Source organism: Vicugna pacos, chromosome 20 (genome assembly GCF_048564905.1).
Source record: "Vicugna pacos chromosome 20, VicPac4, whole genome shotgun sequence".
Classification (NCBI taxonomy): Eukaryota; Metazoa; Chordata; class Mammalia; order Artiodactyla; family Camelidae; genus Vicugna; species Vicugna pacos.
In genome coordinates this window covers 13,183,944-13,202,484 of record NC_133006.1, presented here as the reverse complement: position 1 = coordinate 13,202,484, position 18,541 = coordinate 13,183,944, and the positions used below count along the sequence as shown (strand labels likewise).

At 51.5% G+C, this 18,541-nt stretch overlaps 1 protein-coding gene across 3 annotated transcripts in view; it reads left to right on the top strand.

The window, feature by feature from the left end:
* The window catches only part of RUNX2 (RUNX family transcription factor 2), a 301,057-nt gene extending 283,632 nt beyond the window's left edge, over positions 1 to 17,425 (top strand). The window contains exon 7 of one of the 3 annotated variants that reach the window (XM_072944886.1): positions 16,246 to 17,425. In XM_072944886.1, coding sequence (XP_072800987.1) covers positions 16,246 to 16,826 — 581 coding nt within the window. In that variant the 3' untranslated portion in view covers positions 16,827 to 17,425. The remainder of the gene's footprint in view (positions 1 to 16,245) is intronic. The other 2 variants (XM_072944881.1, XM_072944887.1) reach the window with 2 other exon arrangements.
* Positions 17,426 to 18,541: the final 1,116 nt, after the last annotated feature.

Below are 18,541 nucleotides of genomic sequence, written 5' to 3'. Positions count from 1 at the left end.
GTACGTCCAGGTCGTCACCAGATGGAATTTTTCTTTTCTTTTCTTTTTTTTTTTTTTTTTTTTTACATCCAACCACCAGCTTCTGTGTTCCTCAGAAAGAACATTTGTAACCCTGCATTCTTTATGTGGTCTTCCGTTAATAAACAGGAACCCACCTTTCTAGGCGGACGGGGAAACCATTTTTTTCCTGTTTGCCGCTCCTGCGTGTAGGGTCCATGAATGGGGGCTTTGAGAACTCGCCCTTCCGCGGCCGGATATCAAAGTGCTGCTCACACCAACGGCCCGACCTTCCCGAGGGGCCGCTCGAGCCTCCACCCGTGTGGCCGCCGCTGTGGTTCCACGCTGGCCGCCCCGTCGGGCCGCGGGGCCGGGGCTGGGGTGGCCGCTTCCCTCCCTGGGATGAGCGCCGACCCACCAGGGAGAAGCGAGAGGCCGCCGGCATCCATTCCCCACCAAGCCCTGAAATGACTGTGTTTATACCTCCTTGTATGTGCTCTGCTTTGTGGCCTACCTCCCCCCACCCCACCCCTGCCACCCACCATTCACATCCCTCTGCTGGGGAAGAGAAAGTTTGTTTTTAAATTTGTAATTTCGTGGCGAAATGTTCCTCCTTTTCTCTTAATTTTTCTTTTCTTTTTTCTTTTCCTTTGCTTTCCTTTCTTTTCTTTTTCCCCTCCCTTTCCTTCCTTCCCCTCCCCTCCTCTCGTCTTTTCTTTTTCCTTCTCCTTTTCTGTGTCCCCCTCATCGCCCCTGTCTTGGCTAGTGGGTTCTAACCCTCCCACATCAGAGCGCGGGGTTCTCCTGCAGTCTTCCCCTTGCCGCCCCAAGCTGTGAGCTCTGGCGGTTTTGCTGGGATGTCAGGGCAGGGAAGCAGGCAGTACGAAGCCACGAACAATGAGCACACGCGGGTCCCTGCAAACGGAGAGGGTGTGTGAAGGGCTGGGACTTGCTCCCCAAATCCTCAGTCTGGGATGGGGCTGATGAAGGCTTTGTCAGTTGCAGGAGGAGGAGAAAGATGCCGCAGGAGCAGGAAGGGCCTATCCTGCGCACTCTGTCGGCACGTCGGTGCCCGAGAGGGCTCTTCTGTCTGGGGAAAGGCACCTTCCAATCTTGGGCTTCTTCCATTTGACTTCTGCTGGGAACGGGCTTCAGGGCATCTGTTACTGGAAGCACTGACCTGGCGGCTGGCTTGGGGGAGTGGGAAGGGGCAGAAATCAACCCATCCTATTCTGTCTCTCTCCCTGTGGTCCTGCCCTCTCACTCCAAATGGACCAGTTAGGAAGATGGAGGTGTGGTTGCCTTGGGTGACATCTTGCAGCGTCAAGTCACACTCGCTTGGCCACAGTCTTTGTGAGCATCCCAGGAAAGGGTTTTGCAGAGCAGACAAGACATAGCTAGAGTGGGTGAGTGGTAAGGGAAGGGGGGTGGGGGCTGTCTTCCATGATGCCTTTGGTCCCTAAGTCATTCTGTAACTAGAATAATGAGGTGGGACCTCTGGGTCTCCAGTTGCCTCCTGTGTTGGCCCAGAGGGATTTGATCGCCATGGGGAGGAGAGGCTGAGTGGCAAGAATGGAGAGCTTTGGGGAGATGGAGGAGAAAGTAGTCTTGAGTTCTCTCCCCCTCTCCCCACCATGGATCTGAGGCCCCGGGAGACAAGCCAGGAGGGAGCCATTGGGCTCGTGTCACAGGGGGGTACACTGAAGGTCCATGGGCAGAGGGGCACAGCGAGTGGGGTGGCTCCCGAGCTGTGCTTGCGCAGCTTCTCCGCCAGGTACTCCCGCCCATGGAAGGAAGAGCAAGACACTGCTGGCCCGGTGGGCACTCGGTGTGAGTCTCAGAAGCCCTGATGGTTGTCCTGGAGGATCCCGTCTGCCTGATGCACACACACTTCCCACCCTTCTTTGTAGGGACAGTGTCGGGGCATGGGGAGGAAGTGATAGGAGTAAGCGCTCCGTCGGTGGTGATGCTGTGAATGGCAGTGGCCTTGCAGATCCTTTTGCCAAGTGCTCTGTCTGTAAAGTTCCCATGTCGGTGTCCCATGGAAACCCGTTTGGCTTCTCCAGGAGCCTTGTCCCTGTCTTGGCTTGGTCCCGACTGTGCCCCCTCCCAGCCAAACCCCCACTCTCCAAGCAACACCAACATTCCCGGGAAGCCAGTGGGCTGATTTGAGGAAAACTACACGGGCTCACGGATGGGCGTCCGAGCCACAGGGCAGATCAGACACATCTAGAACAAGGCACAGGCCCCAGAGCCTTGTCAGTGGATCACCAAAGGGAGCCCCCCAGGCACCAGGAGGGGACAGTTGATTAATGAAGGGCCTAAAAGGAGCGAGACCAGGTCCAAGAAGGGGGCCGCAGGGAGGGTAAGAGCTGTAATTAAAGGAGCCGTCACAGCCCGGGGGCAGAGCTGCCCTCTCTAGGCTTTGCAGGGCTTGTGTTGTCTTGAGGCTGGTATTGCTGACGGTGAACGACCGAGGGGTCTGGCTTTTTCTGGGGGCCTGTTGTGGGGAGAACGGCTTTGGATGTCCCCTCATCACCCGGGCACATCCTGGCAAAGACTAGAGCAAACCCCTCATTTGCCAGAGGGCTGCTTCCTCCTGCCACAAAAACGAGGCAGTCTGTTGCTCTAGTTTGAAGGAAGGCAGGACGTTGGTCTTTAATGAGTGTTGGCGGGTCCAGGATCCTGCGCTGGGCGCTGTCCATCATTCAAGAGAGGACGTCTTGGCCAAAGGGATGTCAGGTCCTCGAAATAATCCTCCCCAGAGGGGCTTTTGAGATTAAGTAAATTAGAAAAACCCTGAATTCTGTATCCCCCTCGTGGATGGTCACCACGCCCTTTACAATGTTGAGGTGCTGAGAAGTCCTCTGGGGAGGAACAAAGTTTAAACTTTGTTCAGCTCAGAAGGTACCAGCATTTCTTGATCGTGGAACTGAATTTTTATGGTGCTCCATTTAACAGGCCCTGGGACAGGTAAAGCAAAACACAGTAAAAGAAAGTAAAATATAGGTAAGGAAGACCCAAGGAAATAAGTTTCTTCCCAAAACACACAGGATTGGGAGAGACTTATATATATGGACACACACAGGATTTAACACGTGATGCTTTTCTGATTTGGTTTTTATTTCTGTAGGGATGAGTGAAACACTGTCTGTGTGTGTGTTGCGGGGGTTGCTGTGTGACTGTAGCTGGCACGGTCCCTACTCTTTGTCTTGTTGAAGAGGCAACACCCCCCCCCCCCAAGATAACAACTCTCCCTGAGACGAGGGTGGGTTTCTGGCCGGTGAGAGGCTTGGGCGGACTGGAGAGGGAGCAGAGCCCAGTGGAAGAGGAGAGAGAGTCATGGTTGGCGGTTGGAGGGGCTGAGGAGGGGCAGGTGGAGGAGGGAAAGGCAGGAAGAAGTGACAGAGGGGGCGCTGGGGCAGGAGGAAGTTGCTTGGTTCTGTCCCATCCCCAAGCTCCAGCGGCTGGGGCCCTGCTCGGAGCCAGCCAGTAAAGGGCCAGCAGTACCTTCTTGGGACACTCCCTCCCCTGCAGTGAGGTGGGGCAGGGGGTGGGGGGTGCCTCTCACTTGAGGAGTTGCTCTCATTTGTCTCATTTGTCCCCCGAGGAGGGTGGAGGGCAGAGGAAACGTGGCTCTGGGGGCTTTGTCACCTCTGGACGGGCCTGTGCCCGCAGTCTTTGTGGCCTCTGGACTGGTGGGGAGAGGGGTGGAGAGAGCCCACATCTGCGTCCCTGATCTGGGGTGTTCTGTGTGCCCGCAGAAGAGTGTGACACAAGCAGGTGTGCCCGGCGGCGGGGCAGCACCTGTTGAGGGACACAGCTGTGGCCGAGCGAGGGGCATTCTCGGCCGCTATCTCACGGCCGCTCCAGCAGCTGCCTGGGTGTCTGCCCGCTTTCCACATGGGACGCTGATGTCAGGAAGCCCTGAGCCGGGAGGCGCCTCCTTGGGGACAGCAGGACCCTGCTCTGTCACCACCTAGGGACCCACACCCCCAAGGAGGCTCTAGGCTCAGTTTCAGTGAAGCACCAGCCTGAGAGGCAAAGTGGATTTTACAGCCCAGGGTTCAGAGTCGAATTTGTTGTAAGTCATTAAGAGGTAACGGTGTGTTAAAAACTGTGGGTGCGATGGGGAGCACAGGCGAAGGAGAGGCAGGGACGAAACGGGAGACAGGAAATAGCCTTGGGGAGAGGGCCCGTGTCCAAGCAGCCGGCTCCTCGTCCGATAATCCACACTGGGATGGAGAAGGTTTTGGCTGCAGCCAGAAGGAAAAAAAAAAAAAGCAGAGGTAGAAATAGAATTTATTAAAAGGTAAAGAAGAGCAGGCCAAGGAATTACTTAAAGGCTTTCTGAAGACCTCATAGCTCACGGTCTTTGTTCCAAGTCATGTAAGGCACGGGGGAGGGAGGCCAGGCACGGGACACCTGATGACCGAGCAGAATTCCACGCTGGAATTTTCTTCTCTCCTGTAACTTCTTTAATCCAAGGGCCTTAAAACACTTGGCACCTTTGCGGTGATTCCACCTCATCGCCCACCCGTGGGAGCAAAGAGAGTTGTTTTGCTCATTTTCTATATGGGGAACCACAGCCCGGAGAGTTTGAAAGAAATGTTTCCAGGGCCCGCCACTAAGAGAGGACTGCCCGGGGCTCAGGGAGATCCCGGCTCCCAGACTGCCCGCGGGGCCCGCAGCTCAGCACGCCAGCCGCAGAAGCTGGTGGTCGGCTAGGGAAAGGAAATCTTCTGTTAATTAAAAAAAAAAATATATATATATATATGTGTATTTAAAAGTATAACAAAATAATTTTAAAGCAAATAGATAAAATAAAAATCTACAATATGCTATAAAATTATTTTAAATTTAAAAATCGTAGTTCACTAAGATTTGATTCCTTCTTACCCAATGGCCTCATTTCATTCTCTTGTTTTGCCTTCACAAGTCAGTGAAAATGCAGCAATTCAGGAAAAATTTTTTTTTCCAGAAGGCGGAAGAAAAGTGCAGAGTTGTCTCTTATGATGGTGGAGAGAAGACGGAAAGGGAAGGGAGGGGGCTGGGGGAGGAGAAAGGGAGACAGAGAAGAGGAAAATGACCTTCTTCGCCTTGGTTGAAAGATCCCCCGAAAGTATTCACCTTGCGTTGACCCCAGAGTGGCAGACGGCGTACGAGCTCCAAGGGCTTTCCCTGCAGGCTGGGATTCCCCTTCCCCAGCTTGGCTGGCGTCCTGCAGCCCAGGAGGTGCGGCTCTTCCCGGGGGGTCGTGGGCTAGGAGGAGGGGAAGGGGCTACATGTGACTTTAGGGCACGAGGTACCTCATTTTCCTCCATGTCTGCGTAACTCACTTGGTGTCTGCCCTTCACTTTTTGCATTTGAAGGAGAGACATGAAAACACTCCCCTCTAAACTCACTAGGCTGTTGGAAATTCTCTGCTCTACTTCTAAAAGGACTTCATCCTCTTTAGTCGCAGGGTGGTGTGTTAATATGCCCTAAGGATGGTGATTCCTTGCTGTTTGCACAGCGGAGGGCAGTTTGCAAAATGCTTCCCAATATGAGTAAGGCCAGGCTCCAAAAACATTTAGCAATCTCGTTTTAACACTCCCTTCGTATTAAGTAATTAGTTAAAGTAGAGTTGATTTACAATATTATATTAGTTTCAGGTATAAAGCATAGTGATTCAGAATTTTTATAGCTTATGGCCCATTATAAGTTACTACAAAGATAATGGCTGTAATTCCCTGTGCTGCCTAATATGTCCTTTTTTCTTATCTAGTTTATACAAGGGAGTTGGTTTTTCTTAATCTCATACCCCTAATTTGTCCCTCCCCACTTCACTCTCCCCTTTGGTAACCACAAGTTTGTTTTCTATATCTGTGAGTCTGTTTCTATTTTGTGTACACACTCATTTATATACTTTTTTGGATTCCACGTATCTGACTTATTTCACTAAGCATAATAGCCTCGAAGTCCATCCATGTTGCCACAAATGGCAAATTTTCATTCTTTTTTATGGCTGAGTAATATTCCCTTTGTTTTAATTCCAGGATCTCTTGAAAGATGTCATTGACCCCAGCACTTCCCTGCAACCTCTTGGGGGGTAGTTGTAAACCATCACTAGCAGAGACTGGTGGTAGCTGGTCTCCTCTGGCAGGTGATATCCAGTCCTGGCAGTCAGATAATTCACACACGAAATTACATCTAATTTGCTTTGTTTGGCTCTATCAGATTGGTTGTCAACATCAATGAAGTTGAACCGATAAATCTACCTGCCTACCTAGTCTGGTTCACTTGGACCCTTCTGGGGACATTCTAAGCACTCTCCCCTCTCTCCCCTGCACCTCTTCTCACTCCCCCCCTATTCTCTAAATACCCAAACATAAAGACTAATAAACGTCGAACAAGAGAGCTTAATCCTGCGACGGAAGTCAACTGTACCAAAGCCGATCTTTCTGTACTACCAGAGAATACGGTGGGGGCCCTTATGGATTTTCGTCCTCAGTTACACAGCCAGGAGATGCTTTACATGGGGTTTCCAGAAGGGGTTGGGGTAGGGGGTGGTGAGTACTGCAAGTCACACCGTGTGTCACAGTGCCTCACGTTGACTCACGGCCAAATCCTGAGAAAAATTCACAGGAGTCAGGAAATTCCGGGCGAATGCTCTCATTTCACCCTCTGCTGACCCTGCAGGGAGAGCGTAGGTAGGGTCGGGCTGGAGGACGTTTTTAAAAAGGAAAAAAATCAAAGCATTTCTGTTGCTTCTGCATGCCCGGGACAGGGCAGGGTCCTAACAGGCCTGGCTGAAGGTGCAGCACCCACCTCGGGCCCCGGTGCCCCGGGGCAGCCAGCACTGGTCTGTTTCTTCATTCTCAATTTATTTTTGCCAAAGGTTTTTTTTTTCTTTCTTTCTTTCTTTTTTCTTTCTTGTTTTCGCCCTCTCCTTGGCGTTGTTTCCCGTCGGGTCACAGCATCTTTCCTTCTGGGCCAAGCAGGATGCCTAAGCCCTCCCCTTTCCAACAGACGGGGCCAAGTTTAGAGTTGGGGCTGCTCATTTGAGCTTTGTGTGTAATTGAGCCTGGCACAAAGGGTTATCATTAGGAGAGATGGCATGAAATGAAGAAAAGGGAAAGCTGGGACCAAATTAGAACAGCCTTCCTGGGGAGAGACACAGTGGCACGGCGGGGTGGTCTAAACTCCGAATTCTCAACAGAAAGGACTGGGTACAAAAAGCACCGCGATGGGGCAGCCAGGGAACTCATGGCCCCGTCATCTCTTAGGATCATTTGCTTCTAAGTGCAGGGGCGGGGGAAGACTGTGGTCACAGGTGGCAACAGACACCAGAGGCAGCAGATGTTAAGAGCCAGGCTCTGCTCCCAGGGCTGCATGGAATGCTGAGAGAAACAGGGTAATTCGCTTCATAGGTGTTCACTGAGCTTGTGGTCCAGAGCTGCGCATGGCCACTTTGTTCTGGAGGACAACAGAGGGTCTTGGAGGACGCTGAGCCCTTTCCTCTGCTCTGCCACTGATGTGGGGCACACCTTTGTCGAGAACCTTGCTGCTTATGGCCCTGGGAAGTGGGACAATTCCCCTTCCTCCTCTCCAGGTGGGATGCCCCGCTGCTGCTTCCTTACACCCAGTGGGGCAACAGCTTGGCGGGGGGACACGATAAGCCAGGGGAGCATCTTCCCTGAGGTGCTGTTCCCTGCTGAGCTGCTGCCAGGACAGATGTGTCCACCTGCCCCACCCCAGGGGCCCTGGAGCCGTGACGTGCACGGAGGGTCCAGGTGAGCCCCGCGTGGTGGGCATCACCCTGCTCCCGTCCAGCTGTCCTGGCCTCTCCCTCCGCCTGTTGACTTGCACCAAGGAGCCAGCAGTGTGGGGCTCCAGTGATCCCCAGCCCCCCGCCAGTCTGTCTCTCCTCCCACATTCCTGGTGGCGTCCCAACTCCGTGTGACCCTGGGTTCTAATATTCTTGGGTTGGTTCAGACTACCCAGCTGGCTCCGCTCTGGGCTCCTGGCCTTGTTAAAGCCCAAATGCCGTCTTTTACAGCCTGGCTCTTCCCATCACGTTCATCAAGCAGCCCGCTTTTAAACTTTGTTTAACAAGTGAGATGGCCCCTTTGGATAGCTCTCTTGTTGAGGGCTGGGGGGCCGGTGGGAAGTGGGCAGAGAGCCTGGGCTGCAGCCAGGTCTGGTCTGTGCCGTGTTATTGTTATTTTTTTTTTAATGATAGCTTAAAAAAAATGAAGTTCAAAGGTGAGTGCCCTTCCAGGAGGAAGGATTAAATGGGTGGATTTGGAAATCGTTCAACCCTGGAGGCATTGCTAGGGAACATAATCTATTTTGAATTTTTCTTCGTGAGCCAAAGCTATGGTTATGGTGTGGGAAGAGCTTTTTCATTCTGTCCCTCCCTTTCTCCATCCTACAAACAGATTCATGCCAAGGAATATACAGGTTGTACAAACATCTCTTTAAAAAAATTACATAGAGATATTATATATAGTCACACACGTTGCTTTCCAAATGGGTGTGCACATAAAGACATAGAGGGAGACCCCGCACACCCTATACGTAAAAACCAGCAAATTTAGAAACTGGCAAACTCAGCCCTGCCTGAGTGAGTAGAAAGCTTGGCTCGGGGTTTCACAAACAATCCCATAAAACCCACGCTTGCTTGCATTGAATGGTGATGCACGAAAGACCCAGGGTGGCCAACTTGAAGCAGGGCAGAAGCCAACCTTCACAGCAGTGTCCGTCAGGGGTGGCAGGAACGTTTCTTTTTGCTGAAATTCAATCTATTCCTAGAAAAAAAAATTGCTTCTAATACCGGTTGGCTGGACTTTGCGCCTGTGTTTCTTTCTGCTGTAATATCATTTTAGCTCCTTGAATGGCCAAGATGTGACTTGTACATTTAGTCTTCTTGCCTTCAGCCTCGCCCCCTCAGTTCAGCCTCCACGAGGCAGAGGCCAGCTGCCAGAGTAATCTTTTAAAAATGCAAATCAAATCTCTCACTCTCCTACTTAAAACCCTTCAGTGGCTCCCCTCTGCCGGCTCAAGTTCACATTCCTTAGCTTAGCAGACAAGCCCCTCCGCCCTCTGTCCTTGTTACCTTGTAAGTCATTGCATGCATGTCTCCAGGCCCCGGCACCCTGCACTCAGGCTGTTTCCAATTGTCTTTCTGGCCACCATCGCCAAGCCTCATGCATTTGCACGTGCAACCCCCTCCACCTGGACTGACCCAGAGTATGTATGAGTGGGGCGGGGACAGTGTCTTTTGGACAGGGCAAGGGGGACAGAAAGCTGATGTGGGAGGGCGGGGCTAGTACTTTCAACTAGGGTGTCCAGAAAAGGCCCCTTGAGAAGGTGACTTTGAGCAAAGGCTGAAGGTGGTGACAGAGAGAGCTGCGCAGATGTCTGAGGGGATAGTGAGCCCCGGGGCAATGTTGGCCCTTACTGGGAGCATGGTCAGTGGCAAGTCAGGAAGCCTGTCGCCTGCACTGCAGCCAGCCAGTCTCTGTCACCGCTCCGGAGACTCCAGCCCTCCTCTCCCCAGCCGGCTGACCCGCCCCGGCTCTCCTGCTGAGCCACGTTCCTGGGAGATGCCTGGTGAGAACGGGGATCAGATTGAGTCAGAGGCATTTGTCGGCTTGACTCACCAGGTCTTAAAACCAGAAGATTGCCCTGTGGGTCTCATGACGTTTGTGGAAAATAAAAGGAGTGAATATTATTGGGCTGAGTTCACCAGACACGCACCCTCCCTTTTGTGTGCCGGGGGTTCTGAAGGAAGCAGTCAGCGGCCTGGCCAAGTCTGAACCATCAAAGGCCAGGGCCCGGCTGCTGGGCTGAGGGACGCTGCTTCTCTCCCAGACAGGTTTCATCCTCCTCCCACAGGCTTCTGCCTCTCTGGTTCCCTGCCCAAGGCTACCCAGTTTCTCCTCCCTCCAGGCTCCTGGGAAGATGTTCCCACGGGCTGCCTCTGGTGAGGTGTGTCAGAGCTGAGCTATGCTGGAGGGCTGGGCGTGGGAAGGGGCCACCCAGACTCCAGAGAACAAGAAAGGGAAAGTTCCCCTTGTGGAGCCCGAATTTCTGGAAACTTGCACTGAAGCAGCAGCCAGGAGGGCGCCCATTTCTCTGATGTCTCTTTTTCTTCACCTTCTGCATCCTCGCATCCCCGTGGATAGTAAATTCTAACGTTTCTGCACCCTAGCTGTCTTCAGAATCTGCTTATCTCTCTGTCTCTCTGGCTACCACCCTAGCAAAAGCCACTCTCATTTTGTAATTTCTCACCTGCAACCGCAGCCTCCTAACTTGTGTCTCTGGCACCTACTCTGTCTACTTCCTGCCCAACGCAGCCAGGTGAAGTTTTCAAAATACAAAACCGATCGTATCACACACACTCACACCCCCTTATGTTTAAACATTTCCAAAGCTTTCCGTTGCTTTTAGGATAATGGCAAAAGCCCCCAACAAGACCACGTGTATCAGGATTCGGTTTGGCTGCAAGTGGCAGAAAACCCAACTTAACAGGGGTTGAATAAATAAGATTTTATTTTCTCATATGAAAAGTCTTCAGTTGAACCAGCTAGGATTGGCAGAGCCGTTCCTCAAAATTATCAGAGACTCAGTTCTCTGCTTTATTATCCTTAGCATATGGTTTCCACCTCACCATCCAATAGGGCTGCTTGAGTGCCAGCCATTGCAACCAAACTCCAAGCACAGGAATGAAGAATTGTACATAGCACTTCTATGGACATTTTTCTGCCCAGAATTTAGTGACATGGCTAGAGCTAGTTGGAAGAGAGGCTAGGAAATGTAATCTTTATTCTAATTGGTTGTGGACCAACTAAAAAGGAGGAAGAAGAGAATGGATGCTAGGCAACACTGGCAGTGTTTCTCATACAATACATCTCCTGATCCCTACTCTCTTCTTAAGCTTCATCTCACCTCACCCTTCCTTCCCCTGGCTCTCTCCACTCCCAGCACACGGGCTCTCTCTGGGAGTCCCACATATTTGTAACACTCCCTCCTGCCTCAGGCTCTTGCTCATGTGTCAACATTTTCTGTCTTCCTACTTAACAACTCATCCTTCAGAACTCTGCTCCAGCAGCATTTCCTCAGGGAATCTTCCTTGATTAGGTCAAACCCTCTTATTTTAGATGCTTATAGCATGGAGATTGTATCAGTCTTCCAATTACACATTTGTTTATGCAATTATTTGATTATTTTCTGCCCCCACAATGAGGTCAGGGCTTAGGTCTGGCTTGGTACACTATGGAACATTCTGCTAGGCCTATTGTAGGTGCTCAGTAAATATTTGTGGAGTGAATTCATGAATAAATGTAGCTATTATCTAATATACATGAAAAGAGAGGCTAGGACTCAGCAAACAGTTTTTCTGGGCAGATGGTGGAGGGTGGCCAGGAGGGCTGGGGAGACACAGTCGAGCCAGGGGAGAGCGCTGAATGATTCATTCAAATCGAGTAAGTTTTGGGTGTGGCAGAGGAAACACTGACTTGGAACTCAGATCTGTTTTCTGGTCTTAGCTCAGCTACCAGTAGCTGGGCCACTACCTGGAGACAGTGAGAACTGGTCAGATGCTGGGTATAGTTTAAAGGCAGACTGGATGGGGGGCAAGGGGAGGGAAAGAGAGGGTCAAGGGTTAGTCCTGGGTGTCTAGCTGAACAAGTGAAATGTCACTTACTGAGCAGGGGAAGCAAGTAGGAGGAGCAAGTTTTAGGGGATGCTCTGCAGGGCTTCTTTGCAAATGAGTCTCAGGTTCCCATAAACAGCTGCACACCTCACCTCTTCCGCAGGCATCCCCAGAGCATCCCCCAGAGAAAACGTACGCCCCGGGCCGGTGGGCATAAGAGGTGGTGATGGGAAATGCCAAGTGGGTGTAAGGAAGATAAAAAAGTCAGCCTTTCAAGGTGCGTAGTTACCAGCCAAGAAATGATTCAGCCTGATTCAGCAATAAGATCGAACAGAAGGTTTTCAGAAACCTTGACCTACGGGCTTGGCAGGAAGCAGTCACTTCCTGCTGAAGGTCAGTGACAAGGGAAGGCATGTCAGAGCCTGGCCACTGCAGGAACTTTGAAAATTATAGCCCCACCTAGGCCTGATATCTCATGTCTTTTCTCCCAATCTTGATTTTACACATTTTTCTATAAGCAGCTGAACTCACGGTTGGCAATTTCCTTTTCTCACTGAATAGGTGCACGTATTTCTAAATTGTTTTCCAGAGAGGATGTCCCCGTCTACTCAGCGCCAAACAATCGATTAGGGTGCCTCTCTCCAGGCGGTCTAACTTTGAAAATTTTACAAGTGAAAAATAGCAATTCATTACTCGTAATTCATAATTATTTCAATTCCTAATTCATTCTTCTTTTCCTTGGCAAGTCTTTCCTTTCGAGAGAGAATGAAGACTTCTCAGATGCTTATTAGTTATGTCTACTTTTTCCAAACTGACTTTTGCAAAGATATTTCTAGGACGGGAACAGGCACCAGAATCTCTGAAATTTAGTTAAACCTCATCTCCCCACCCTCCCCAAGAAGGAGCAGCTCCCCCAAATGGTTGGATGTGTGAGGGCGACAGTGGGTAACTATGGGGGGAAAAATGCCAGTGGTGGAAAGTCTGGACTGAACTGATGGGCGGCTCTGGTTCACACGCCAGGCTCTGGTACCCCTTTCGAGGGTGAGGCTTCAAGCTTTATGAGCAAACCTGTGCTAACTAAACAGCTGGTGGGCATCTGCTGTGCAGCTCTTTTGGATTTCTGCCCCTCTCTGATCCACCAGATGGGCTTTGGTACCCACTGAGGGGCAACATGAAAGCCGATGGCCTATCTGCTCCTGCAGGGATAGGGGCCCTGTCTGCTTCAGCCGTGTCTCCAGCTCCTAGTGCAGCCCCTGGCATGCAGCGGACCCTGGGTACACATTTGCTCCGTGACTGAATAGCTGCCCAGGGGAGAAGAGACTCTGTCCTTTTCCTCTGTTCTCTGTTTTGTTCTCAGCTGTGCCACCAAACCACAAGTCCCTTTCTTTCACTGGCTCCATCTCCACATCTTACGCAGCTCATCCAAACAATGGCAGAAGTTCCTCCTAACTGACATTCAGTGAAAACACCTATTATTATTATTATTATTATTATTATTATTATTATTATTATTATTTTTACTTTCCTTATCTATGAAACATGATGGAAATGTCAGCCTCCCATAAGGTTGCCAGATCAAATCTGGGACACTCAGTTAAATTGAAATATCAGATATACAAGGAGTAATTTTTTAAATATAATTATGTCCTCAATATTGCACAGAATCTATAAATAGTTGCAGCACTAAATGACTAAACAACACACAGGGGGATCAGGGTACTGCGTTTGGAGATGTGTTTCTGGACTGATGGTGATTGTGTGACGTCCTATCAACAAGTATTTTTTGAGCATCTACTTAATGCCAGACACTGTTTAAGCCCTGGCGACATAGCAGAGAATGAAATAAGCAGTATCACTGGTTCCGCAGGACTTCCAGTCTAGTGAACAAAAAAAAAAAGTACATAAAATGTCAGGTGGTCCTAAGGCTCAGACCAGTGAAGCAGGGTAAAGGTCAGAGACCACGTGAGGGGTAAAGGAAGGAATTAAGGAGTCCAAACAGCCCCACCATCTGTGCCTAAGAGCCCCCTCCTCCCACAGAGAGCTGTGAGTGTCAGAGCCAGACTGTGATACTTTTCGTAGCGGTCACTGAAGCTGCTTGAAAATGATGTCATTGATTCCAAAGCTTATGTCCCAAATCAGGGATAAAATGATCAGTTGCTTGGATGGAAGAGATCTATACATCATTTAGCCCTGATTTTAGCTGAACTGGGGCTGCAACCAAGTTTCCTGACAGCCAGGAGAAAGTTCTGGAAGGCGACGTCCTTATTAAAAAGGTGCTTCTGTTTTCAATTCTATTTGCCAGTCGGGGTGGATTGGGCCCTGACAACTTGATGTGTTTTGAAGTGTTAGCTGAAACAATAGTGAAGGGCTTTCCCCTTTAAGGACCCTTCACTCTCCCCTAAGCCAGTGCTCTTTGGTTCAACACTTGGCCAGAAACTGTCTAACTAACAGCAGGAGAGGCTGCCTCTCAGCGTCAGCGCTGTTACTATCTTCATGATCATATTTGGCTTCCAGGTTGCTCCTCTATCCCTGGTTACTCTAGTTTCTATGACCATGAACGCTAAGCTTTTTAATTTTTTTAATTAAAAAGTTTTTTATTTGTTGTTTTCTTTTTTTAATGGAGGCACTGGGGTTTGAACCCAGGACCTCGTGCATGCTAAGCACACACTCTACCACTGAGCTATATCCTCCCCATCCAAACCCAATGCTTTTTTGCCAACCTTGTATGTGTGGTTTCCACCTTTGCTCTGCCAGATGTGGTCCCCAGACCAGCAGCATCCTAGTCTCCCAGGAGACTGGCAAGAAATTCAGAGCCTCAGGCTGCACCCCGACCCGCAGAACCACAGCCTGCCCTTTAACAGTGTCCCAGGGGAACGGCCTGCACAGGAGAGTTCAGGAAACACTGTGCTGGAACACTCTGTGTGCTGGCCTCTATCTCATTTTATTCGTTAGACTTCGATTAGATATAAAGGCCACTTGGCTGCTACAGGAGTTGGAAGCGTGAAGTTCATTAACATCCTTCTAAAGTGAAACCGGAGCCAGCAGTTTGGAGAGTTTCTCCTTGATCGTTTTCAACTCATGGGAGTCATGGGCTCAGAAGTGTCTGCGCTTCTTGGTTTACAAAAGAAGAGCATCACAGAAACCAGGGGAAATAAGGTTTTGGTGGAGGAGAGGCAGTTCTGTGAAATCCAACAGCAGGAAATCCCAGTGAAATTTCCATCCGAGAAGCTGTCAGGTACATGAGTGGCTCTCCTTGAATGTGGTCCCCGGGGAGCAATTGCTTCTCTGCTCCCATGGACAAACTTCCTAACCACATAGACTGGACATGGGGACATCTGGGGCCTGTGAGCCCTGTGAGAACAGGGTTGGGGGCTGAAGTCAGGATGGAGGAGGGAACAAGCTCCCGCCAGCTGACTGAGCACTGCTCTGAGTTTCCGCCAGGCGCAGACGAAGGAACCGCTCACCCGTGACTGGTGGCGAGAGCACACATGTTCACAAGCAACGGGGAACGTGTTTACTCACTGGCTCTGTCATCATGTCGTCCCCCTACCCTCCACAAGATAACAGGCTGAGGTAATCGAGCAAGTTCCGCCTTTGAAAGGCTTGGAAGTCCTCAAGGGCAGGGCATTAATAGTGGGCACCCGAACCGACCATGTGGAAAGCCAACAGCAGACACTCCAGCTGGAATTGGGAGCGAGGCATTGGAGACTTGGCTCCAGTAAAACTCAGAACTGCTTCCAGGGCGAGTGTGGGCCACCTGCCCAAAGGCGGGAACAGGGTGTCCGAAACAACTGACTTCAGGTCTTCAGCATTGATGTGGATCCTTTGATCTGAGGTTGGTAAACCCTGTTACCATAACCAATCACAAAGAGCTGCCGCCCGCTTTCTACCTGGGGGCTCAAGGGATTAGGGGAGAACTAAAAAAGGAGGCAGGTAGAGCCTTTGGGCGTGGCCTGCTGTGAACTTAGTCCGATGCTTCAAGCTGATGACTTTTGTAGGCAGGTCAGTCAGTCGTGGTAGGGCCCTGGGGCTGGGGGAGTCACTGGGCGCAGCCTTCCTGTCCTTGGGGAAATGAAACCAAGTCTCCAAGGGAAAATGGGTCTGGCCCAAGGTTCCATGGCATTCCTGGCAGAGTGAGAAATGGCTGTAAGAACTTCTGGCTCCTAGCTGCAAACTCTTTCAACTCCCGCACAGAGAGCTCGGCGTTGCTGGGACAGTGGAGGGACCCTCTGCTTGTAACACTTCTCCCGCGAATAGTGGGGAAGGGCCCTTCTTCCACAGCCTCCACCTACGTCCTTGGCAAGATTGCTTCCGAAGAGGCTGAAGTTCGTCCAGTGTCTGGAACCTGCTCCCTGTCTTCACAGCAGCGCCCCCTGTCTAGACCTCGGTGCAGAGCCTCACCCACCAGGATGCCTTGTTGGACTCCGGGGTCTCCCCTGCCTCGAAATCCTGTGCTCCTGTAACCCACTCTTCCTTACTCCATTGCAAGTCTGGGGGTAGGAAATACGTTTCCACCTTCTTCCTCAGTTCTTTTACACCTAGCATGGCGCTGGGCATACAGCTGACAATAAATGCCCGAGTGACCTTTTCTGTTTCTTCCTTGACAGATTCGGAGCCCAGCACCTTGGACTCCCAGTCTTCGACCACCTTGTTCCTCTCCTCCGAGGAGCCAGGCCCCTCCACCGCCGCGCCGCCCTCTCCCTCGTCGTCCTGCGAGCCCCAGGCGTTCTCCCCGGGGCCCGCGGTGCTGCCCCCGCTGCTGCCGCCGCTCCCCGCCGTCCCTGCGCCTCCCGCCTCGGCCTCGGGCGCCCCCCGGCGCGCGGGCCACTACTCGGTGGTCGCCTCCTCCCCGGAGGCGGCCCCGCGCCTCGTCGACTGGCTGCCCCGCTGCCCCTCGGCCACCCCTCCCGGCGTCCGCGGGGAGGAGCGCGATCGACCGGCGCCCCGCGTCCTGCTCCCGGGCGCCGCGGGCAGAGAGGAGGGCCCCGAGGACCAGGGCGCCTCCCCGCTGCCCTGCGCCCGGCCCGCCGCCGCCACTGCGAGCTTGGAAGCGAACGTTGGGGACATCCTTGTGGAGTTACGGACAATGAATGGCCACCTAGACGTCATAGCGAGGGCCCTCACCAAACTGGCCTCATCCCTGGGGTCTCAGCCTCAGCCCCCGCCAGAGGCCCCTGATGCCAACTGATGGAGCTTCCCCCGGACTGTGCATGGGAGCCGAGCACACTAAAGGGATCCCAAGTCCCGAGTGCGCCAGACACCCCTGCCAGTCAGTCACCCATGAGCCAGGCAGTCCCAGCAGAAGATCAGAGGGAACCCTCCTCCCCTTGCATTTCAACCTGAAACGATGGTGCGTCTCACACTCCCTCCCCAGAGAGGATCCTTTTCAGCGGTGGATCCTTTTCAGCACTCATGCCTGCCTGCCCCGCTCCCTGGGGCTCTCCTGGCCCTTCACATGTCCTTCTCTTGTTTTGGAAAAGGCCTTGAACTCCTGGCAGGAAAAGTGCGCCAAGACGGTGATGGTGGGACCCTGGGAAGGATGCTGGGGGAACCATCCTCTCATGGCCCCCATCGGTGACTTCTGCGTATCCTGGAAGTGCGAAGCGTGTTAACAGAAGCAGCAGTCCCAGGGCGGCTCCAGCTTCCCACTCGCCAGCTGTCGATGTTGTGTCTGATCTCTGGGGACTTTTATGTGTTCTTTTTAGAAAATATTTTGGGGAAAATAAATTTCTTTTTTTCTCATTATAACCACATTTCAAGAGGTTTGGGAAATAGAGAAGTGAGAAAAATCTGATGTATTTGGAGAAGGGGGGTATTTAAGTCTTTCTTTTGAATAAAAGGTTTTTTTTTATAATAAACAAGATTTTTGTACGTACCTTCTGGGTGTTGGCCTTTCTCTGCCACATTCGTTCCTTCACTTGCATTCTGTTCTTTGTTACCTGTCCCAACCCTCTGTTACAACTTGAGTCTTATTTCCACTTTTCTCGTTCTTGTGCAGAATAAGCTTTTAAAGGTTCTCTGATTCTTTTCTAAAACTCCCAGCCCTCCCTAAATTTGGTAAATCCACCCCCTTTCTCTGTAGTGGAGCAGAAACCGAATCACAGAGTAACTGGCCCATAAGGAGGAAGCCAGCATCCCGGCCTCTCCTCTTAAGTGCCGGTAACACTGCCCTCCCCAGTTGTGACAACCAAACTTGTCTCCAGACTTTGCCAGTGTCCCTTGGTGGAGACCTGGACGGAATTTCAGAAATCTGGAGTAACCTCTGCCCTCCAGGATCCGACTTCCCATAAGGAGGAGGGCCCTTCTCGCTTTCCTACTTGAATTAGCGTTTTCATGAAGCGTGCTTATTCACCAGAAGCCAATCTGCTGCTCTTTTTCCAGAAACAGACCAAGGGTCGGAAAACACATTGCACAGAGTAACTCCGTCCTGAGCATTTGAAGGGCTCCCAGCTGGTGAGCTGCCTGGTCTTGGCAGTCCCTGGCACCCCCAGTGCCTCTCAGGCTTGGGTGTGGAGAGCTTGTTAAGATGCAGGTTCTGTTTCCGCCGCTCTGGGGTGGGGCCCGAGACCCCGCATTTGTATTCAGCTCTAGGGGGATGCTGATGCTACTGGCCCACGACATACCTTGCATCGCAGTGAGGAGCCAGGGGGTGTCTGCTCTGGGATTCCTGCCTGTTCCATTGCCACCTTTCTTTAGGAACTGGCGTCTTCGCCCCAGCGGGGGCCTGGATTCCTCCATCTTTTTCTCAAACTTTCAAAGCAGCTCTTTGCAGGACTTCTCTTTTTTAAAGCCATGGTGTCTTAGGTCTAACCATCCACTTCTAAAGAAGCTTCAATGGAGTTCAAACCAATTCAGCAAACATTTATTGGATGCCTACAATGCTGGTGTCCCCGGGGGACACAA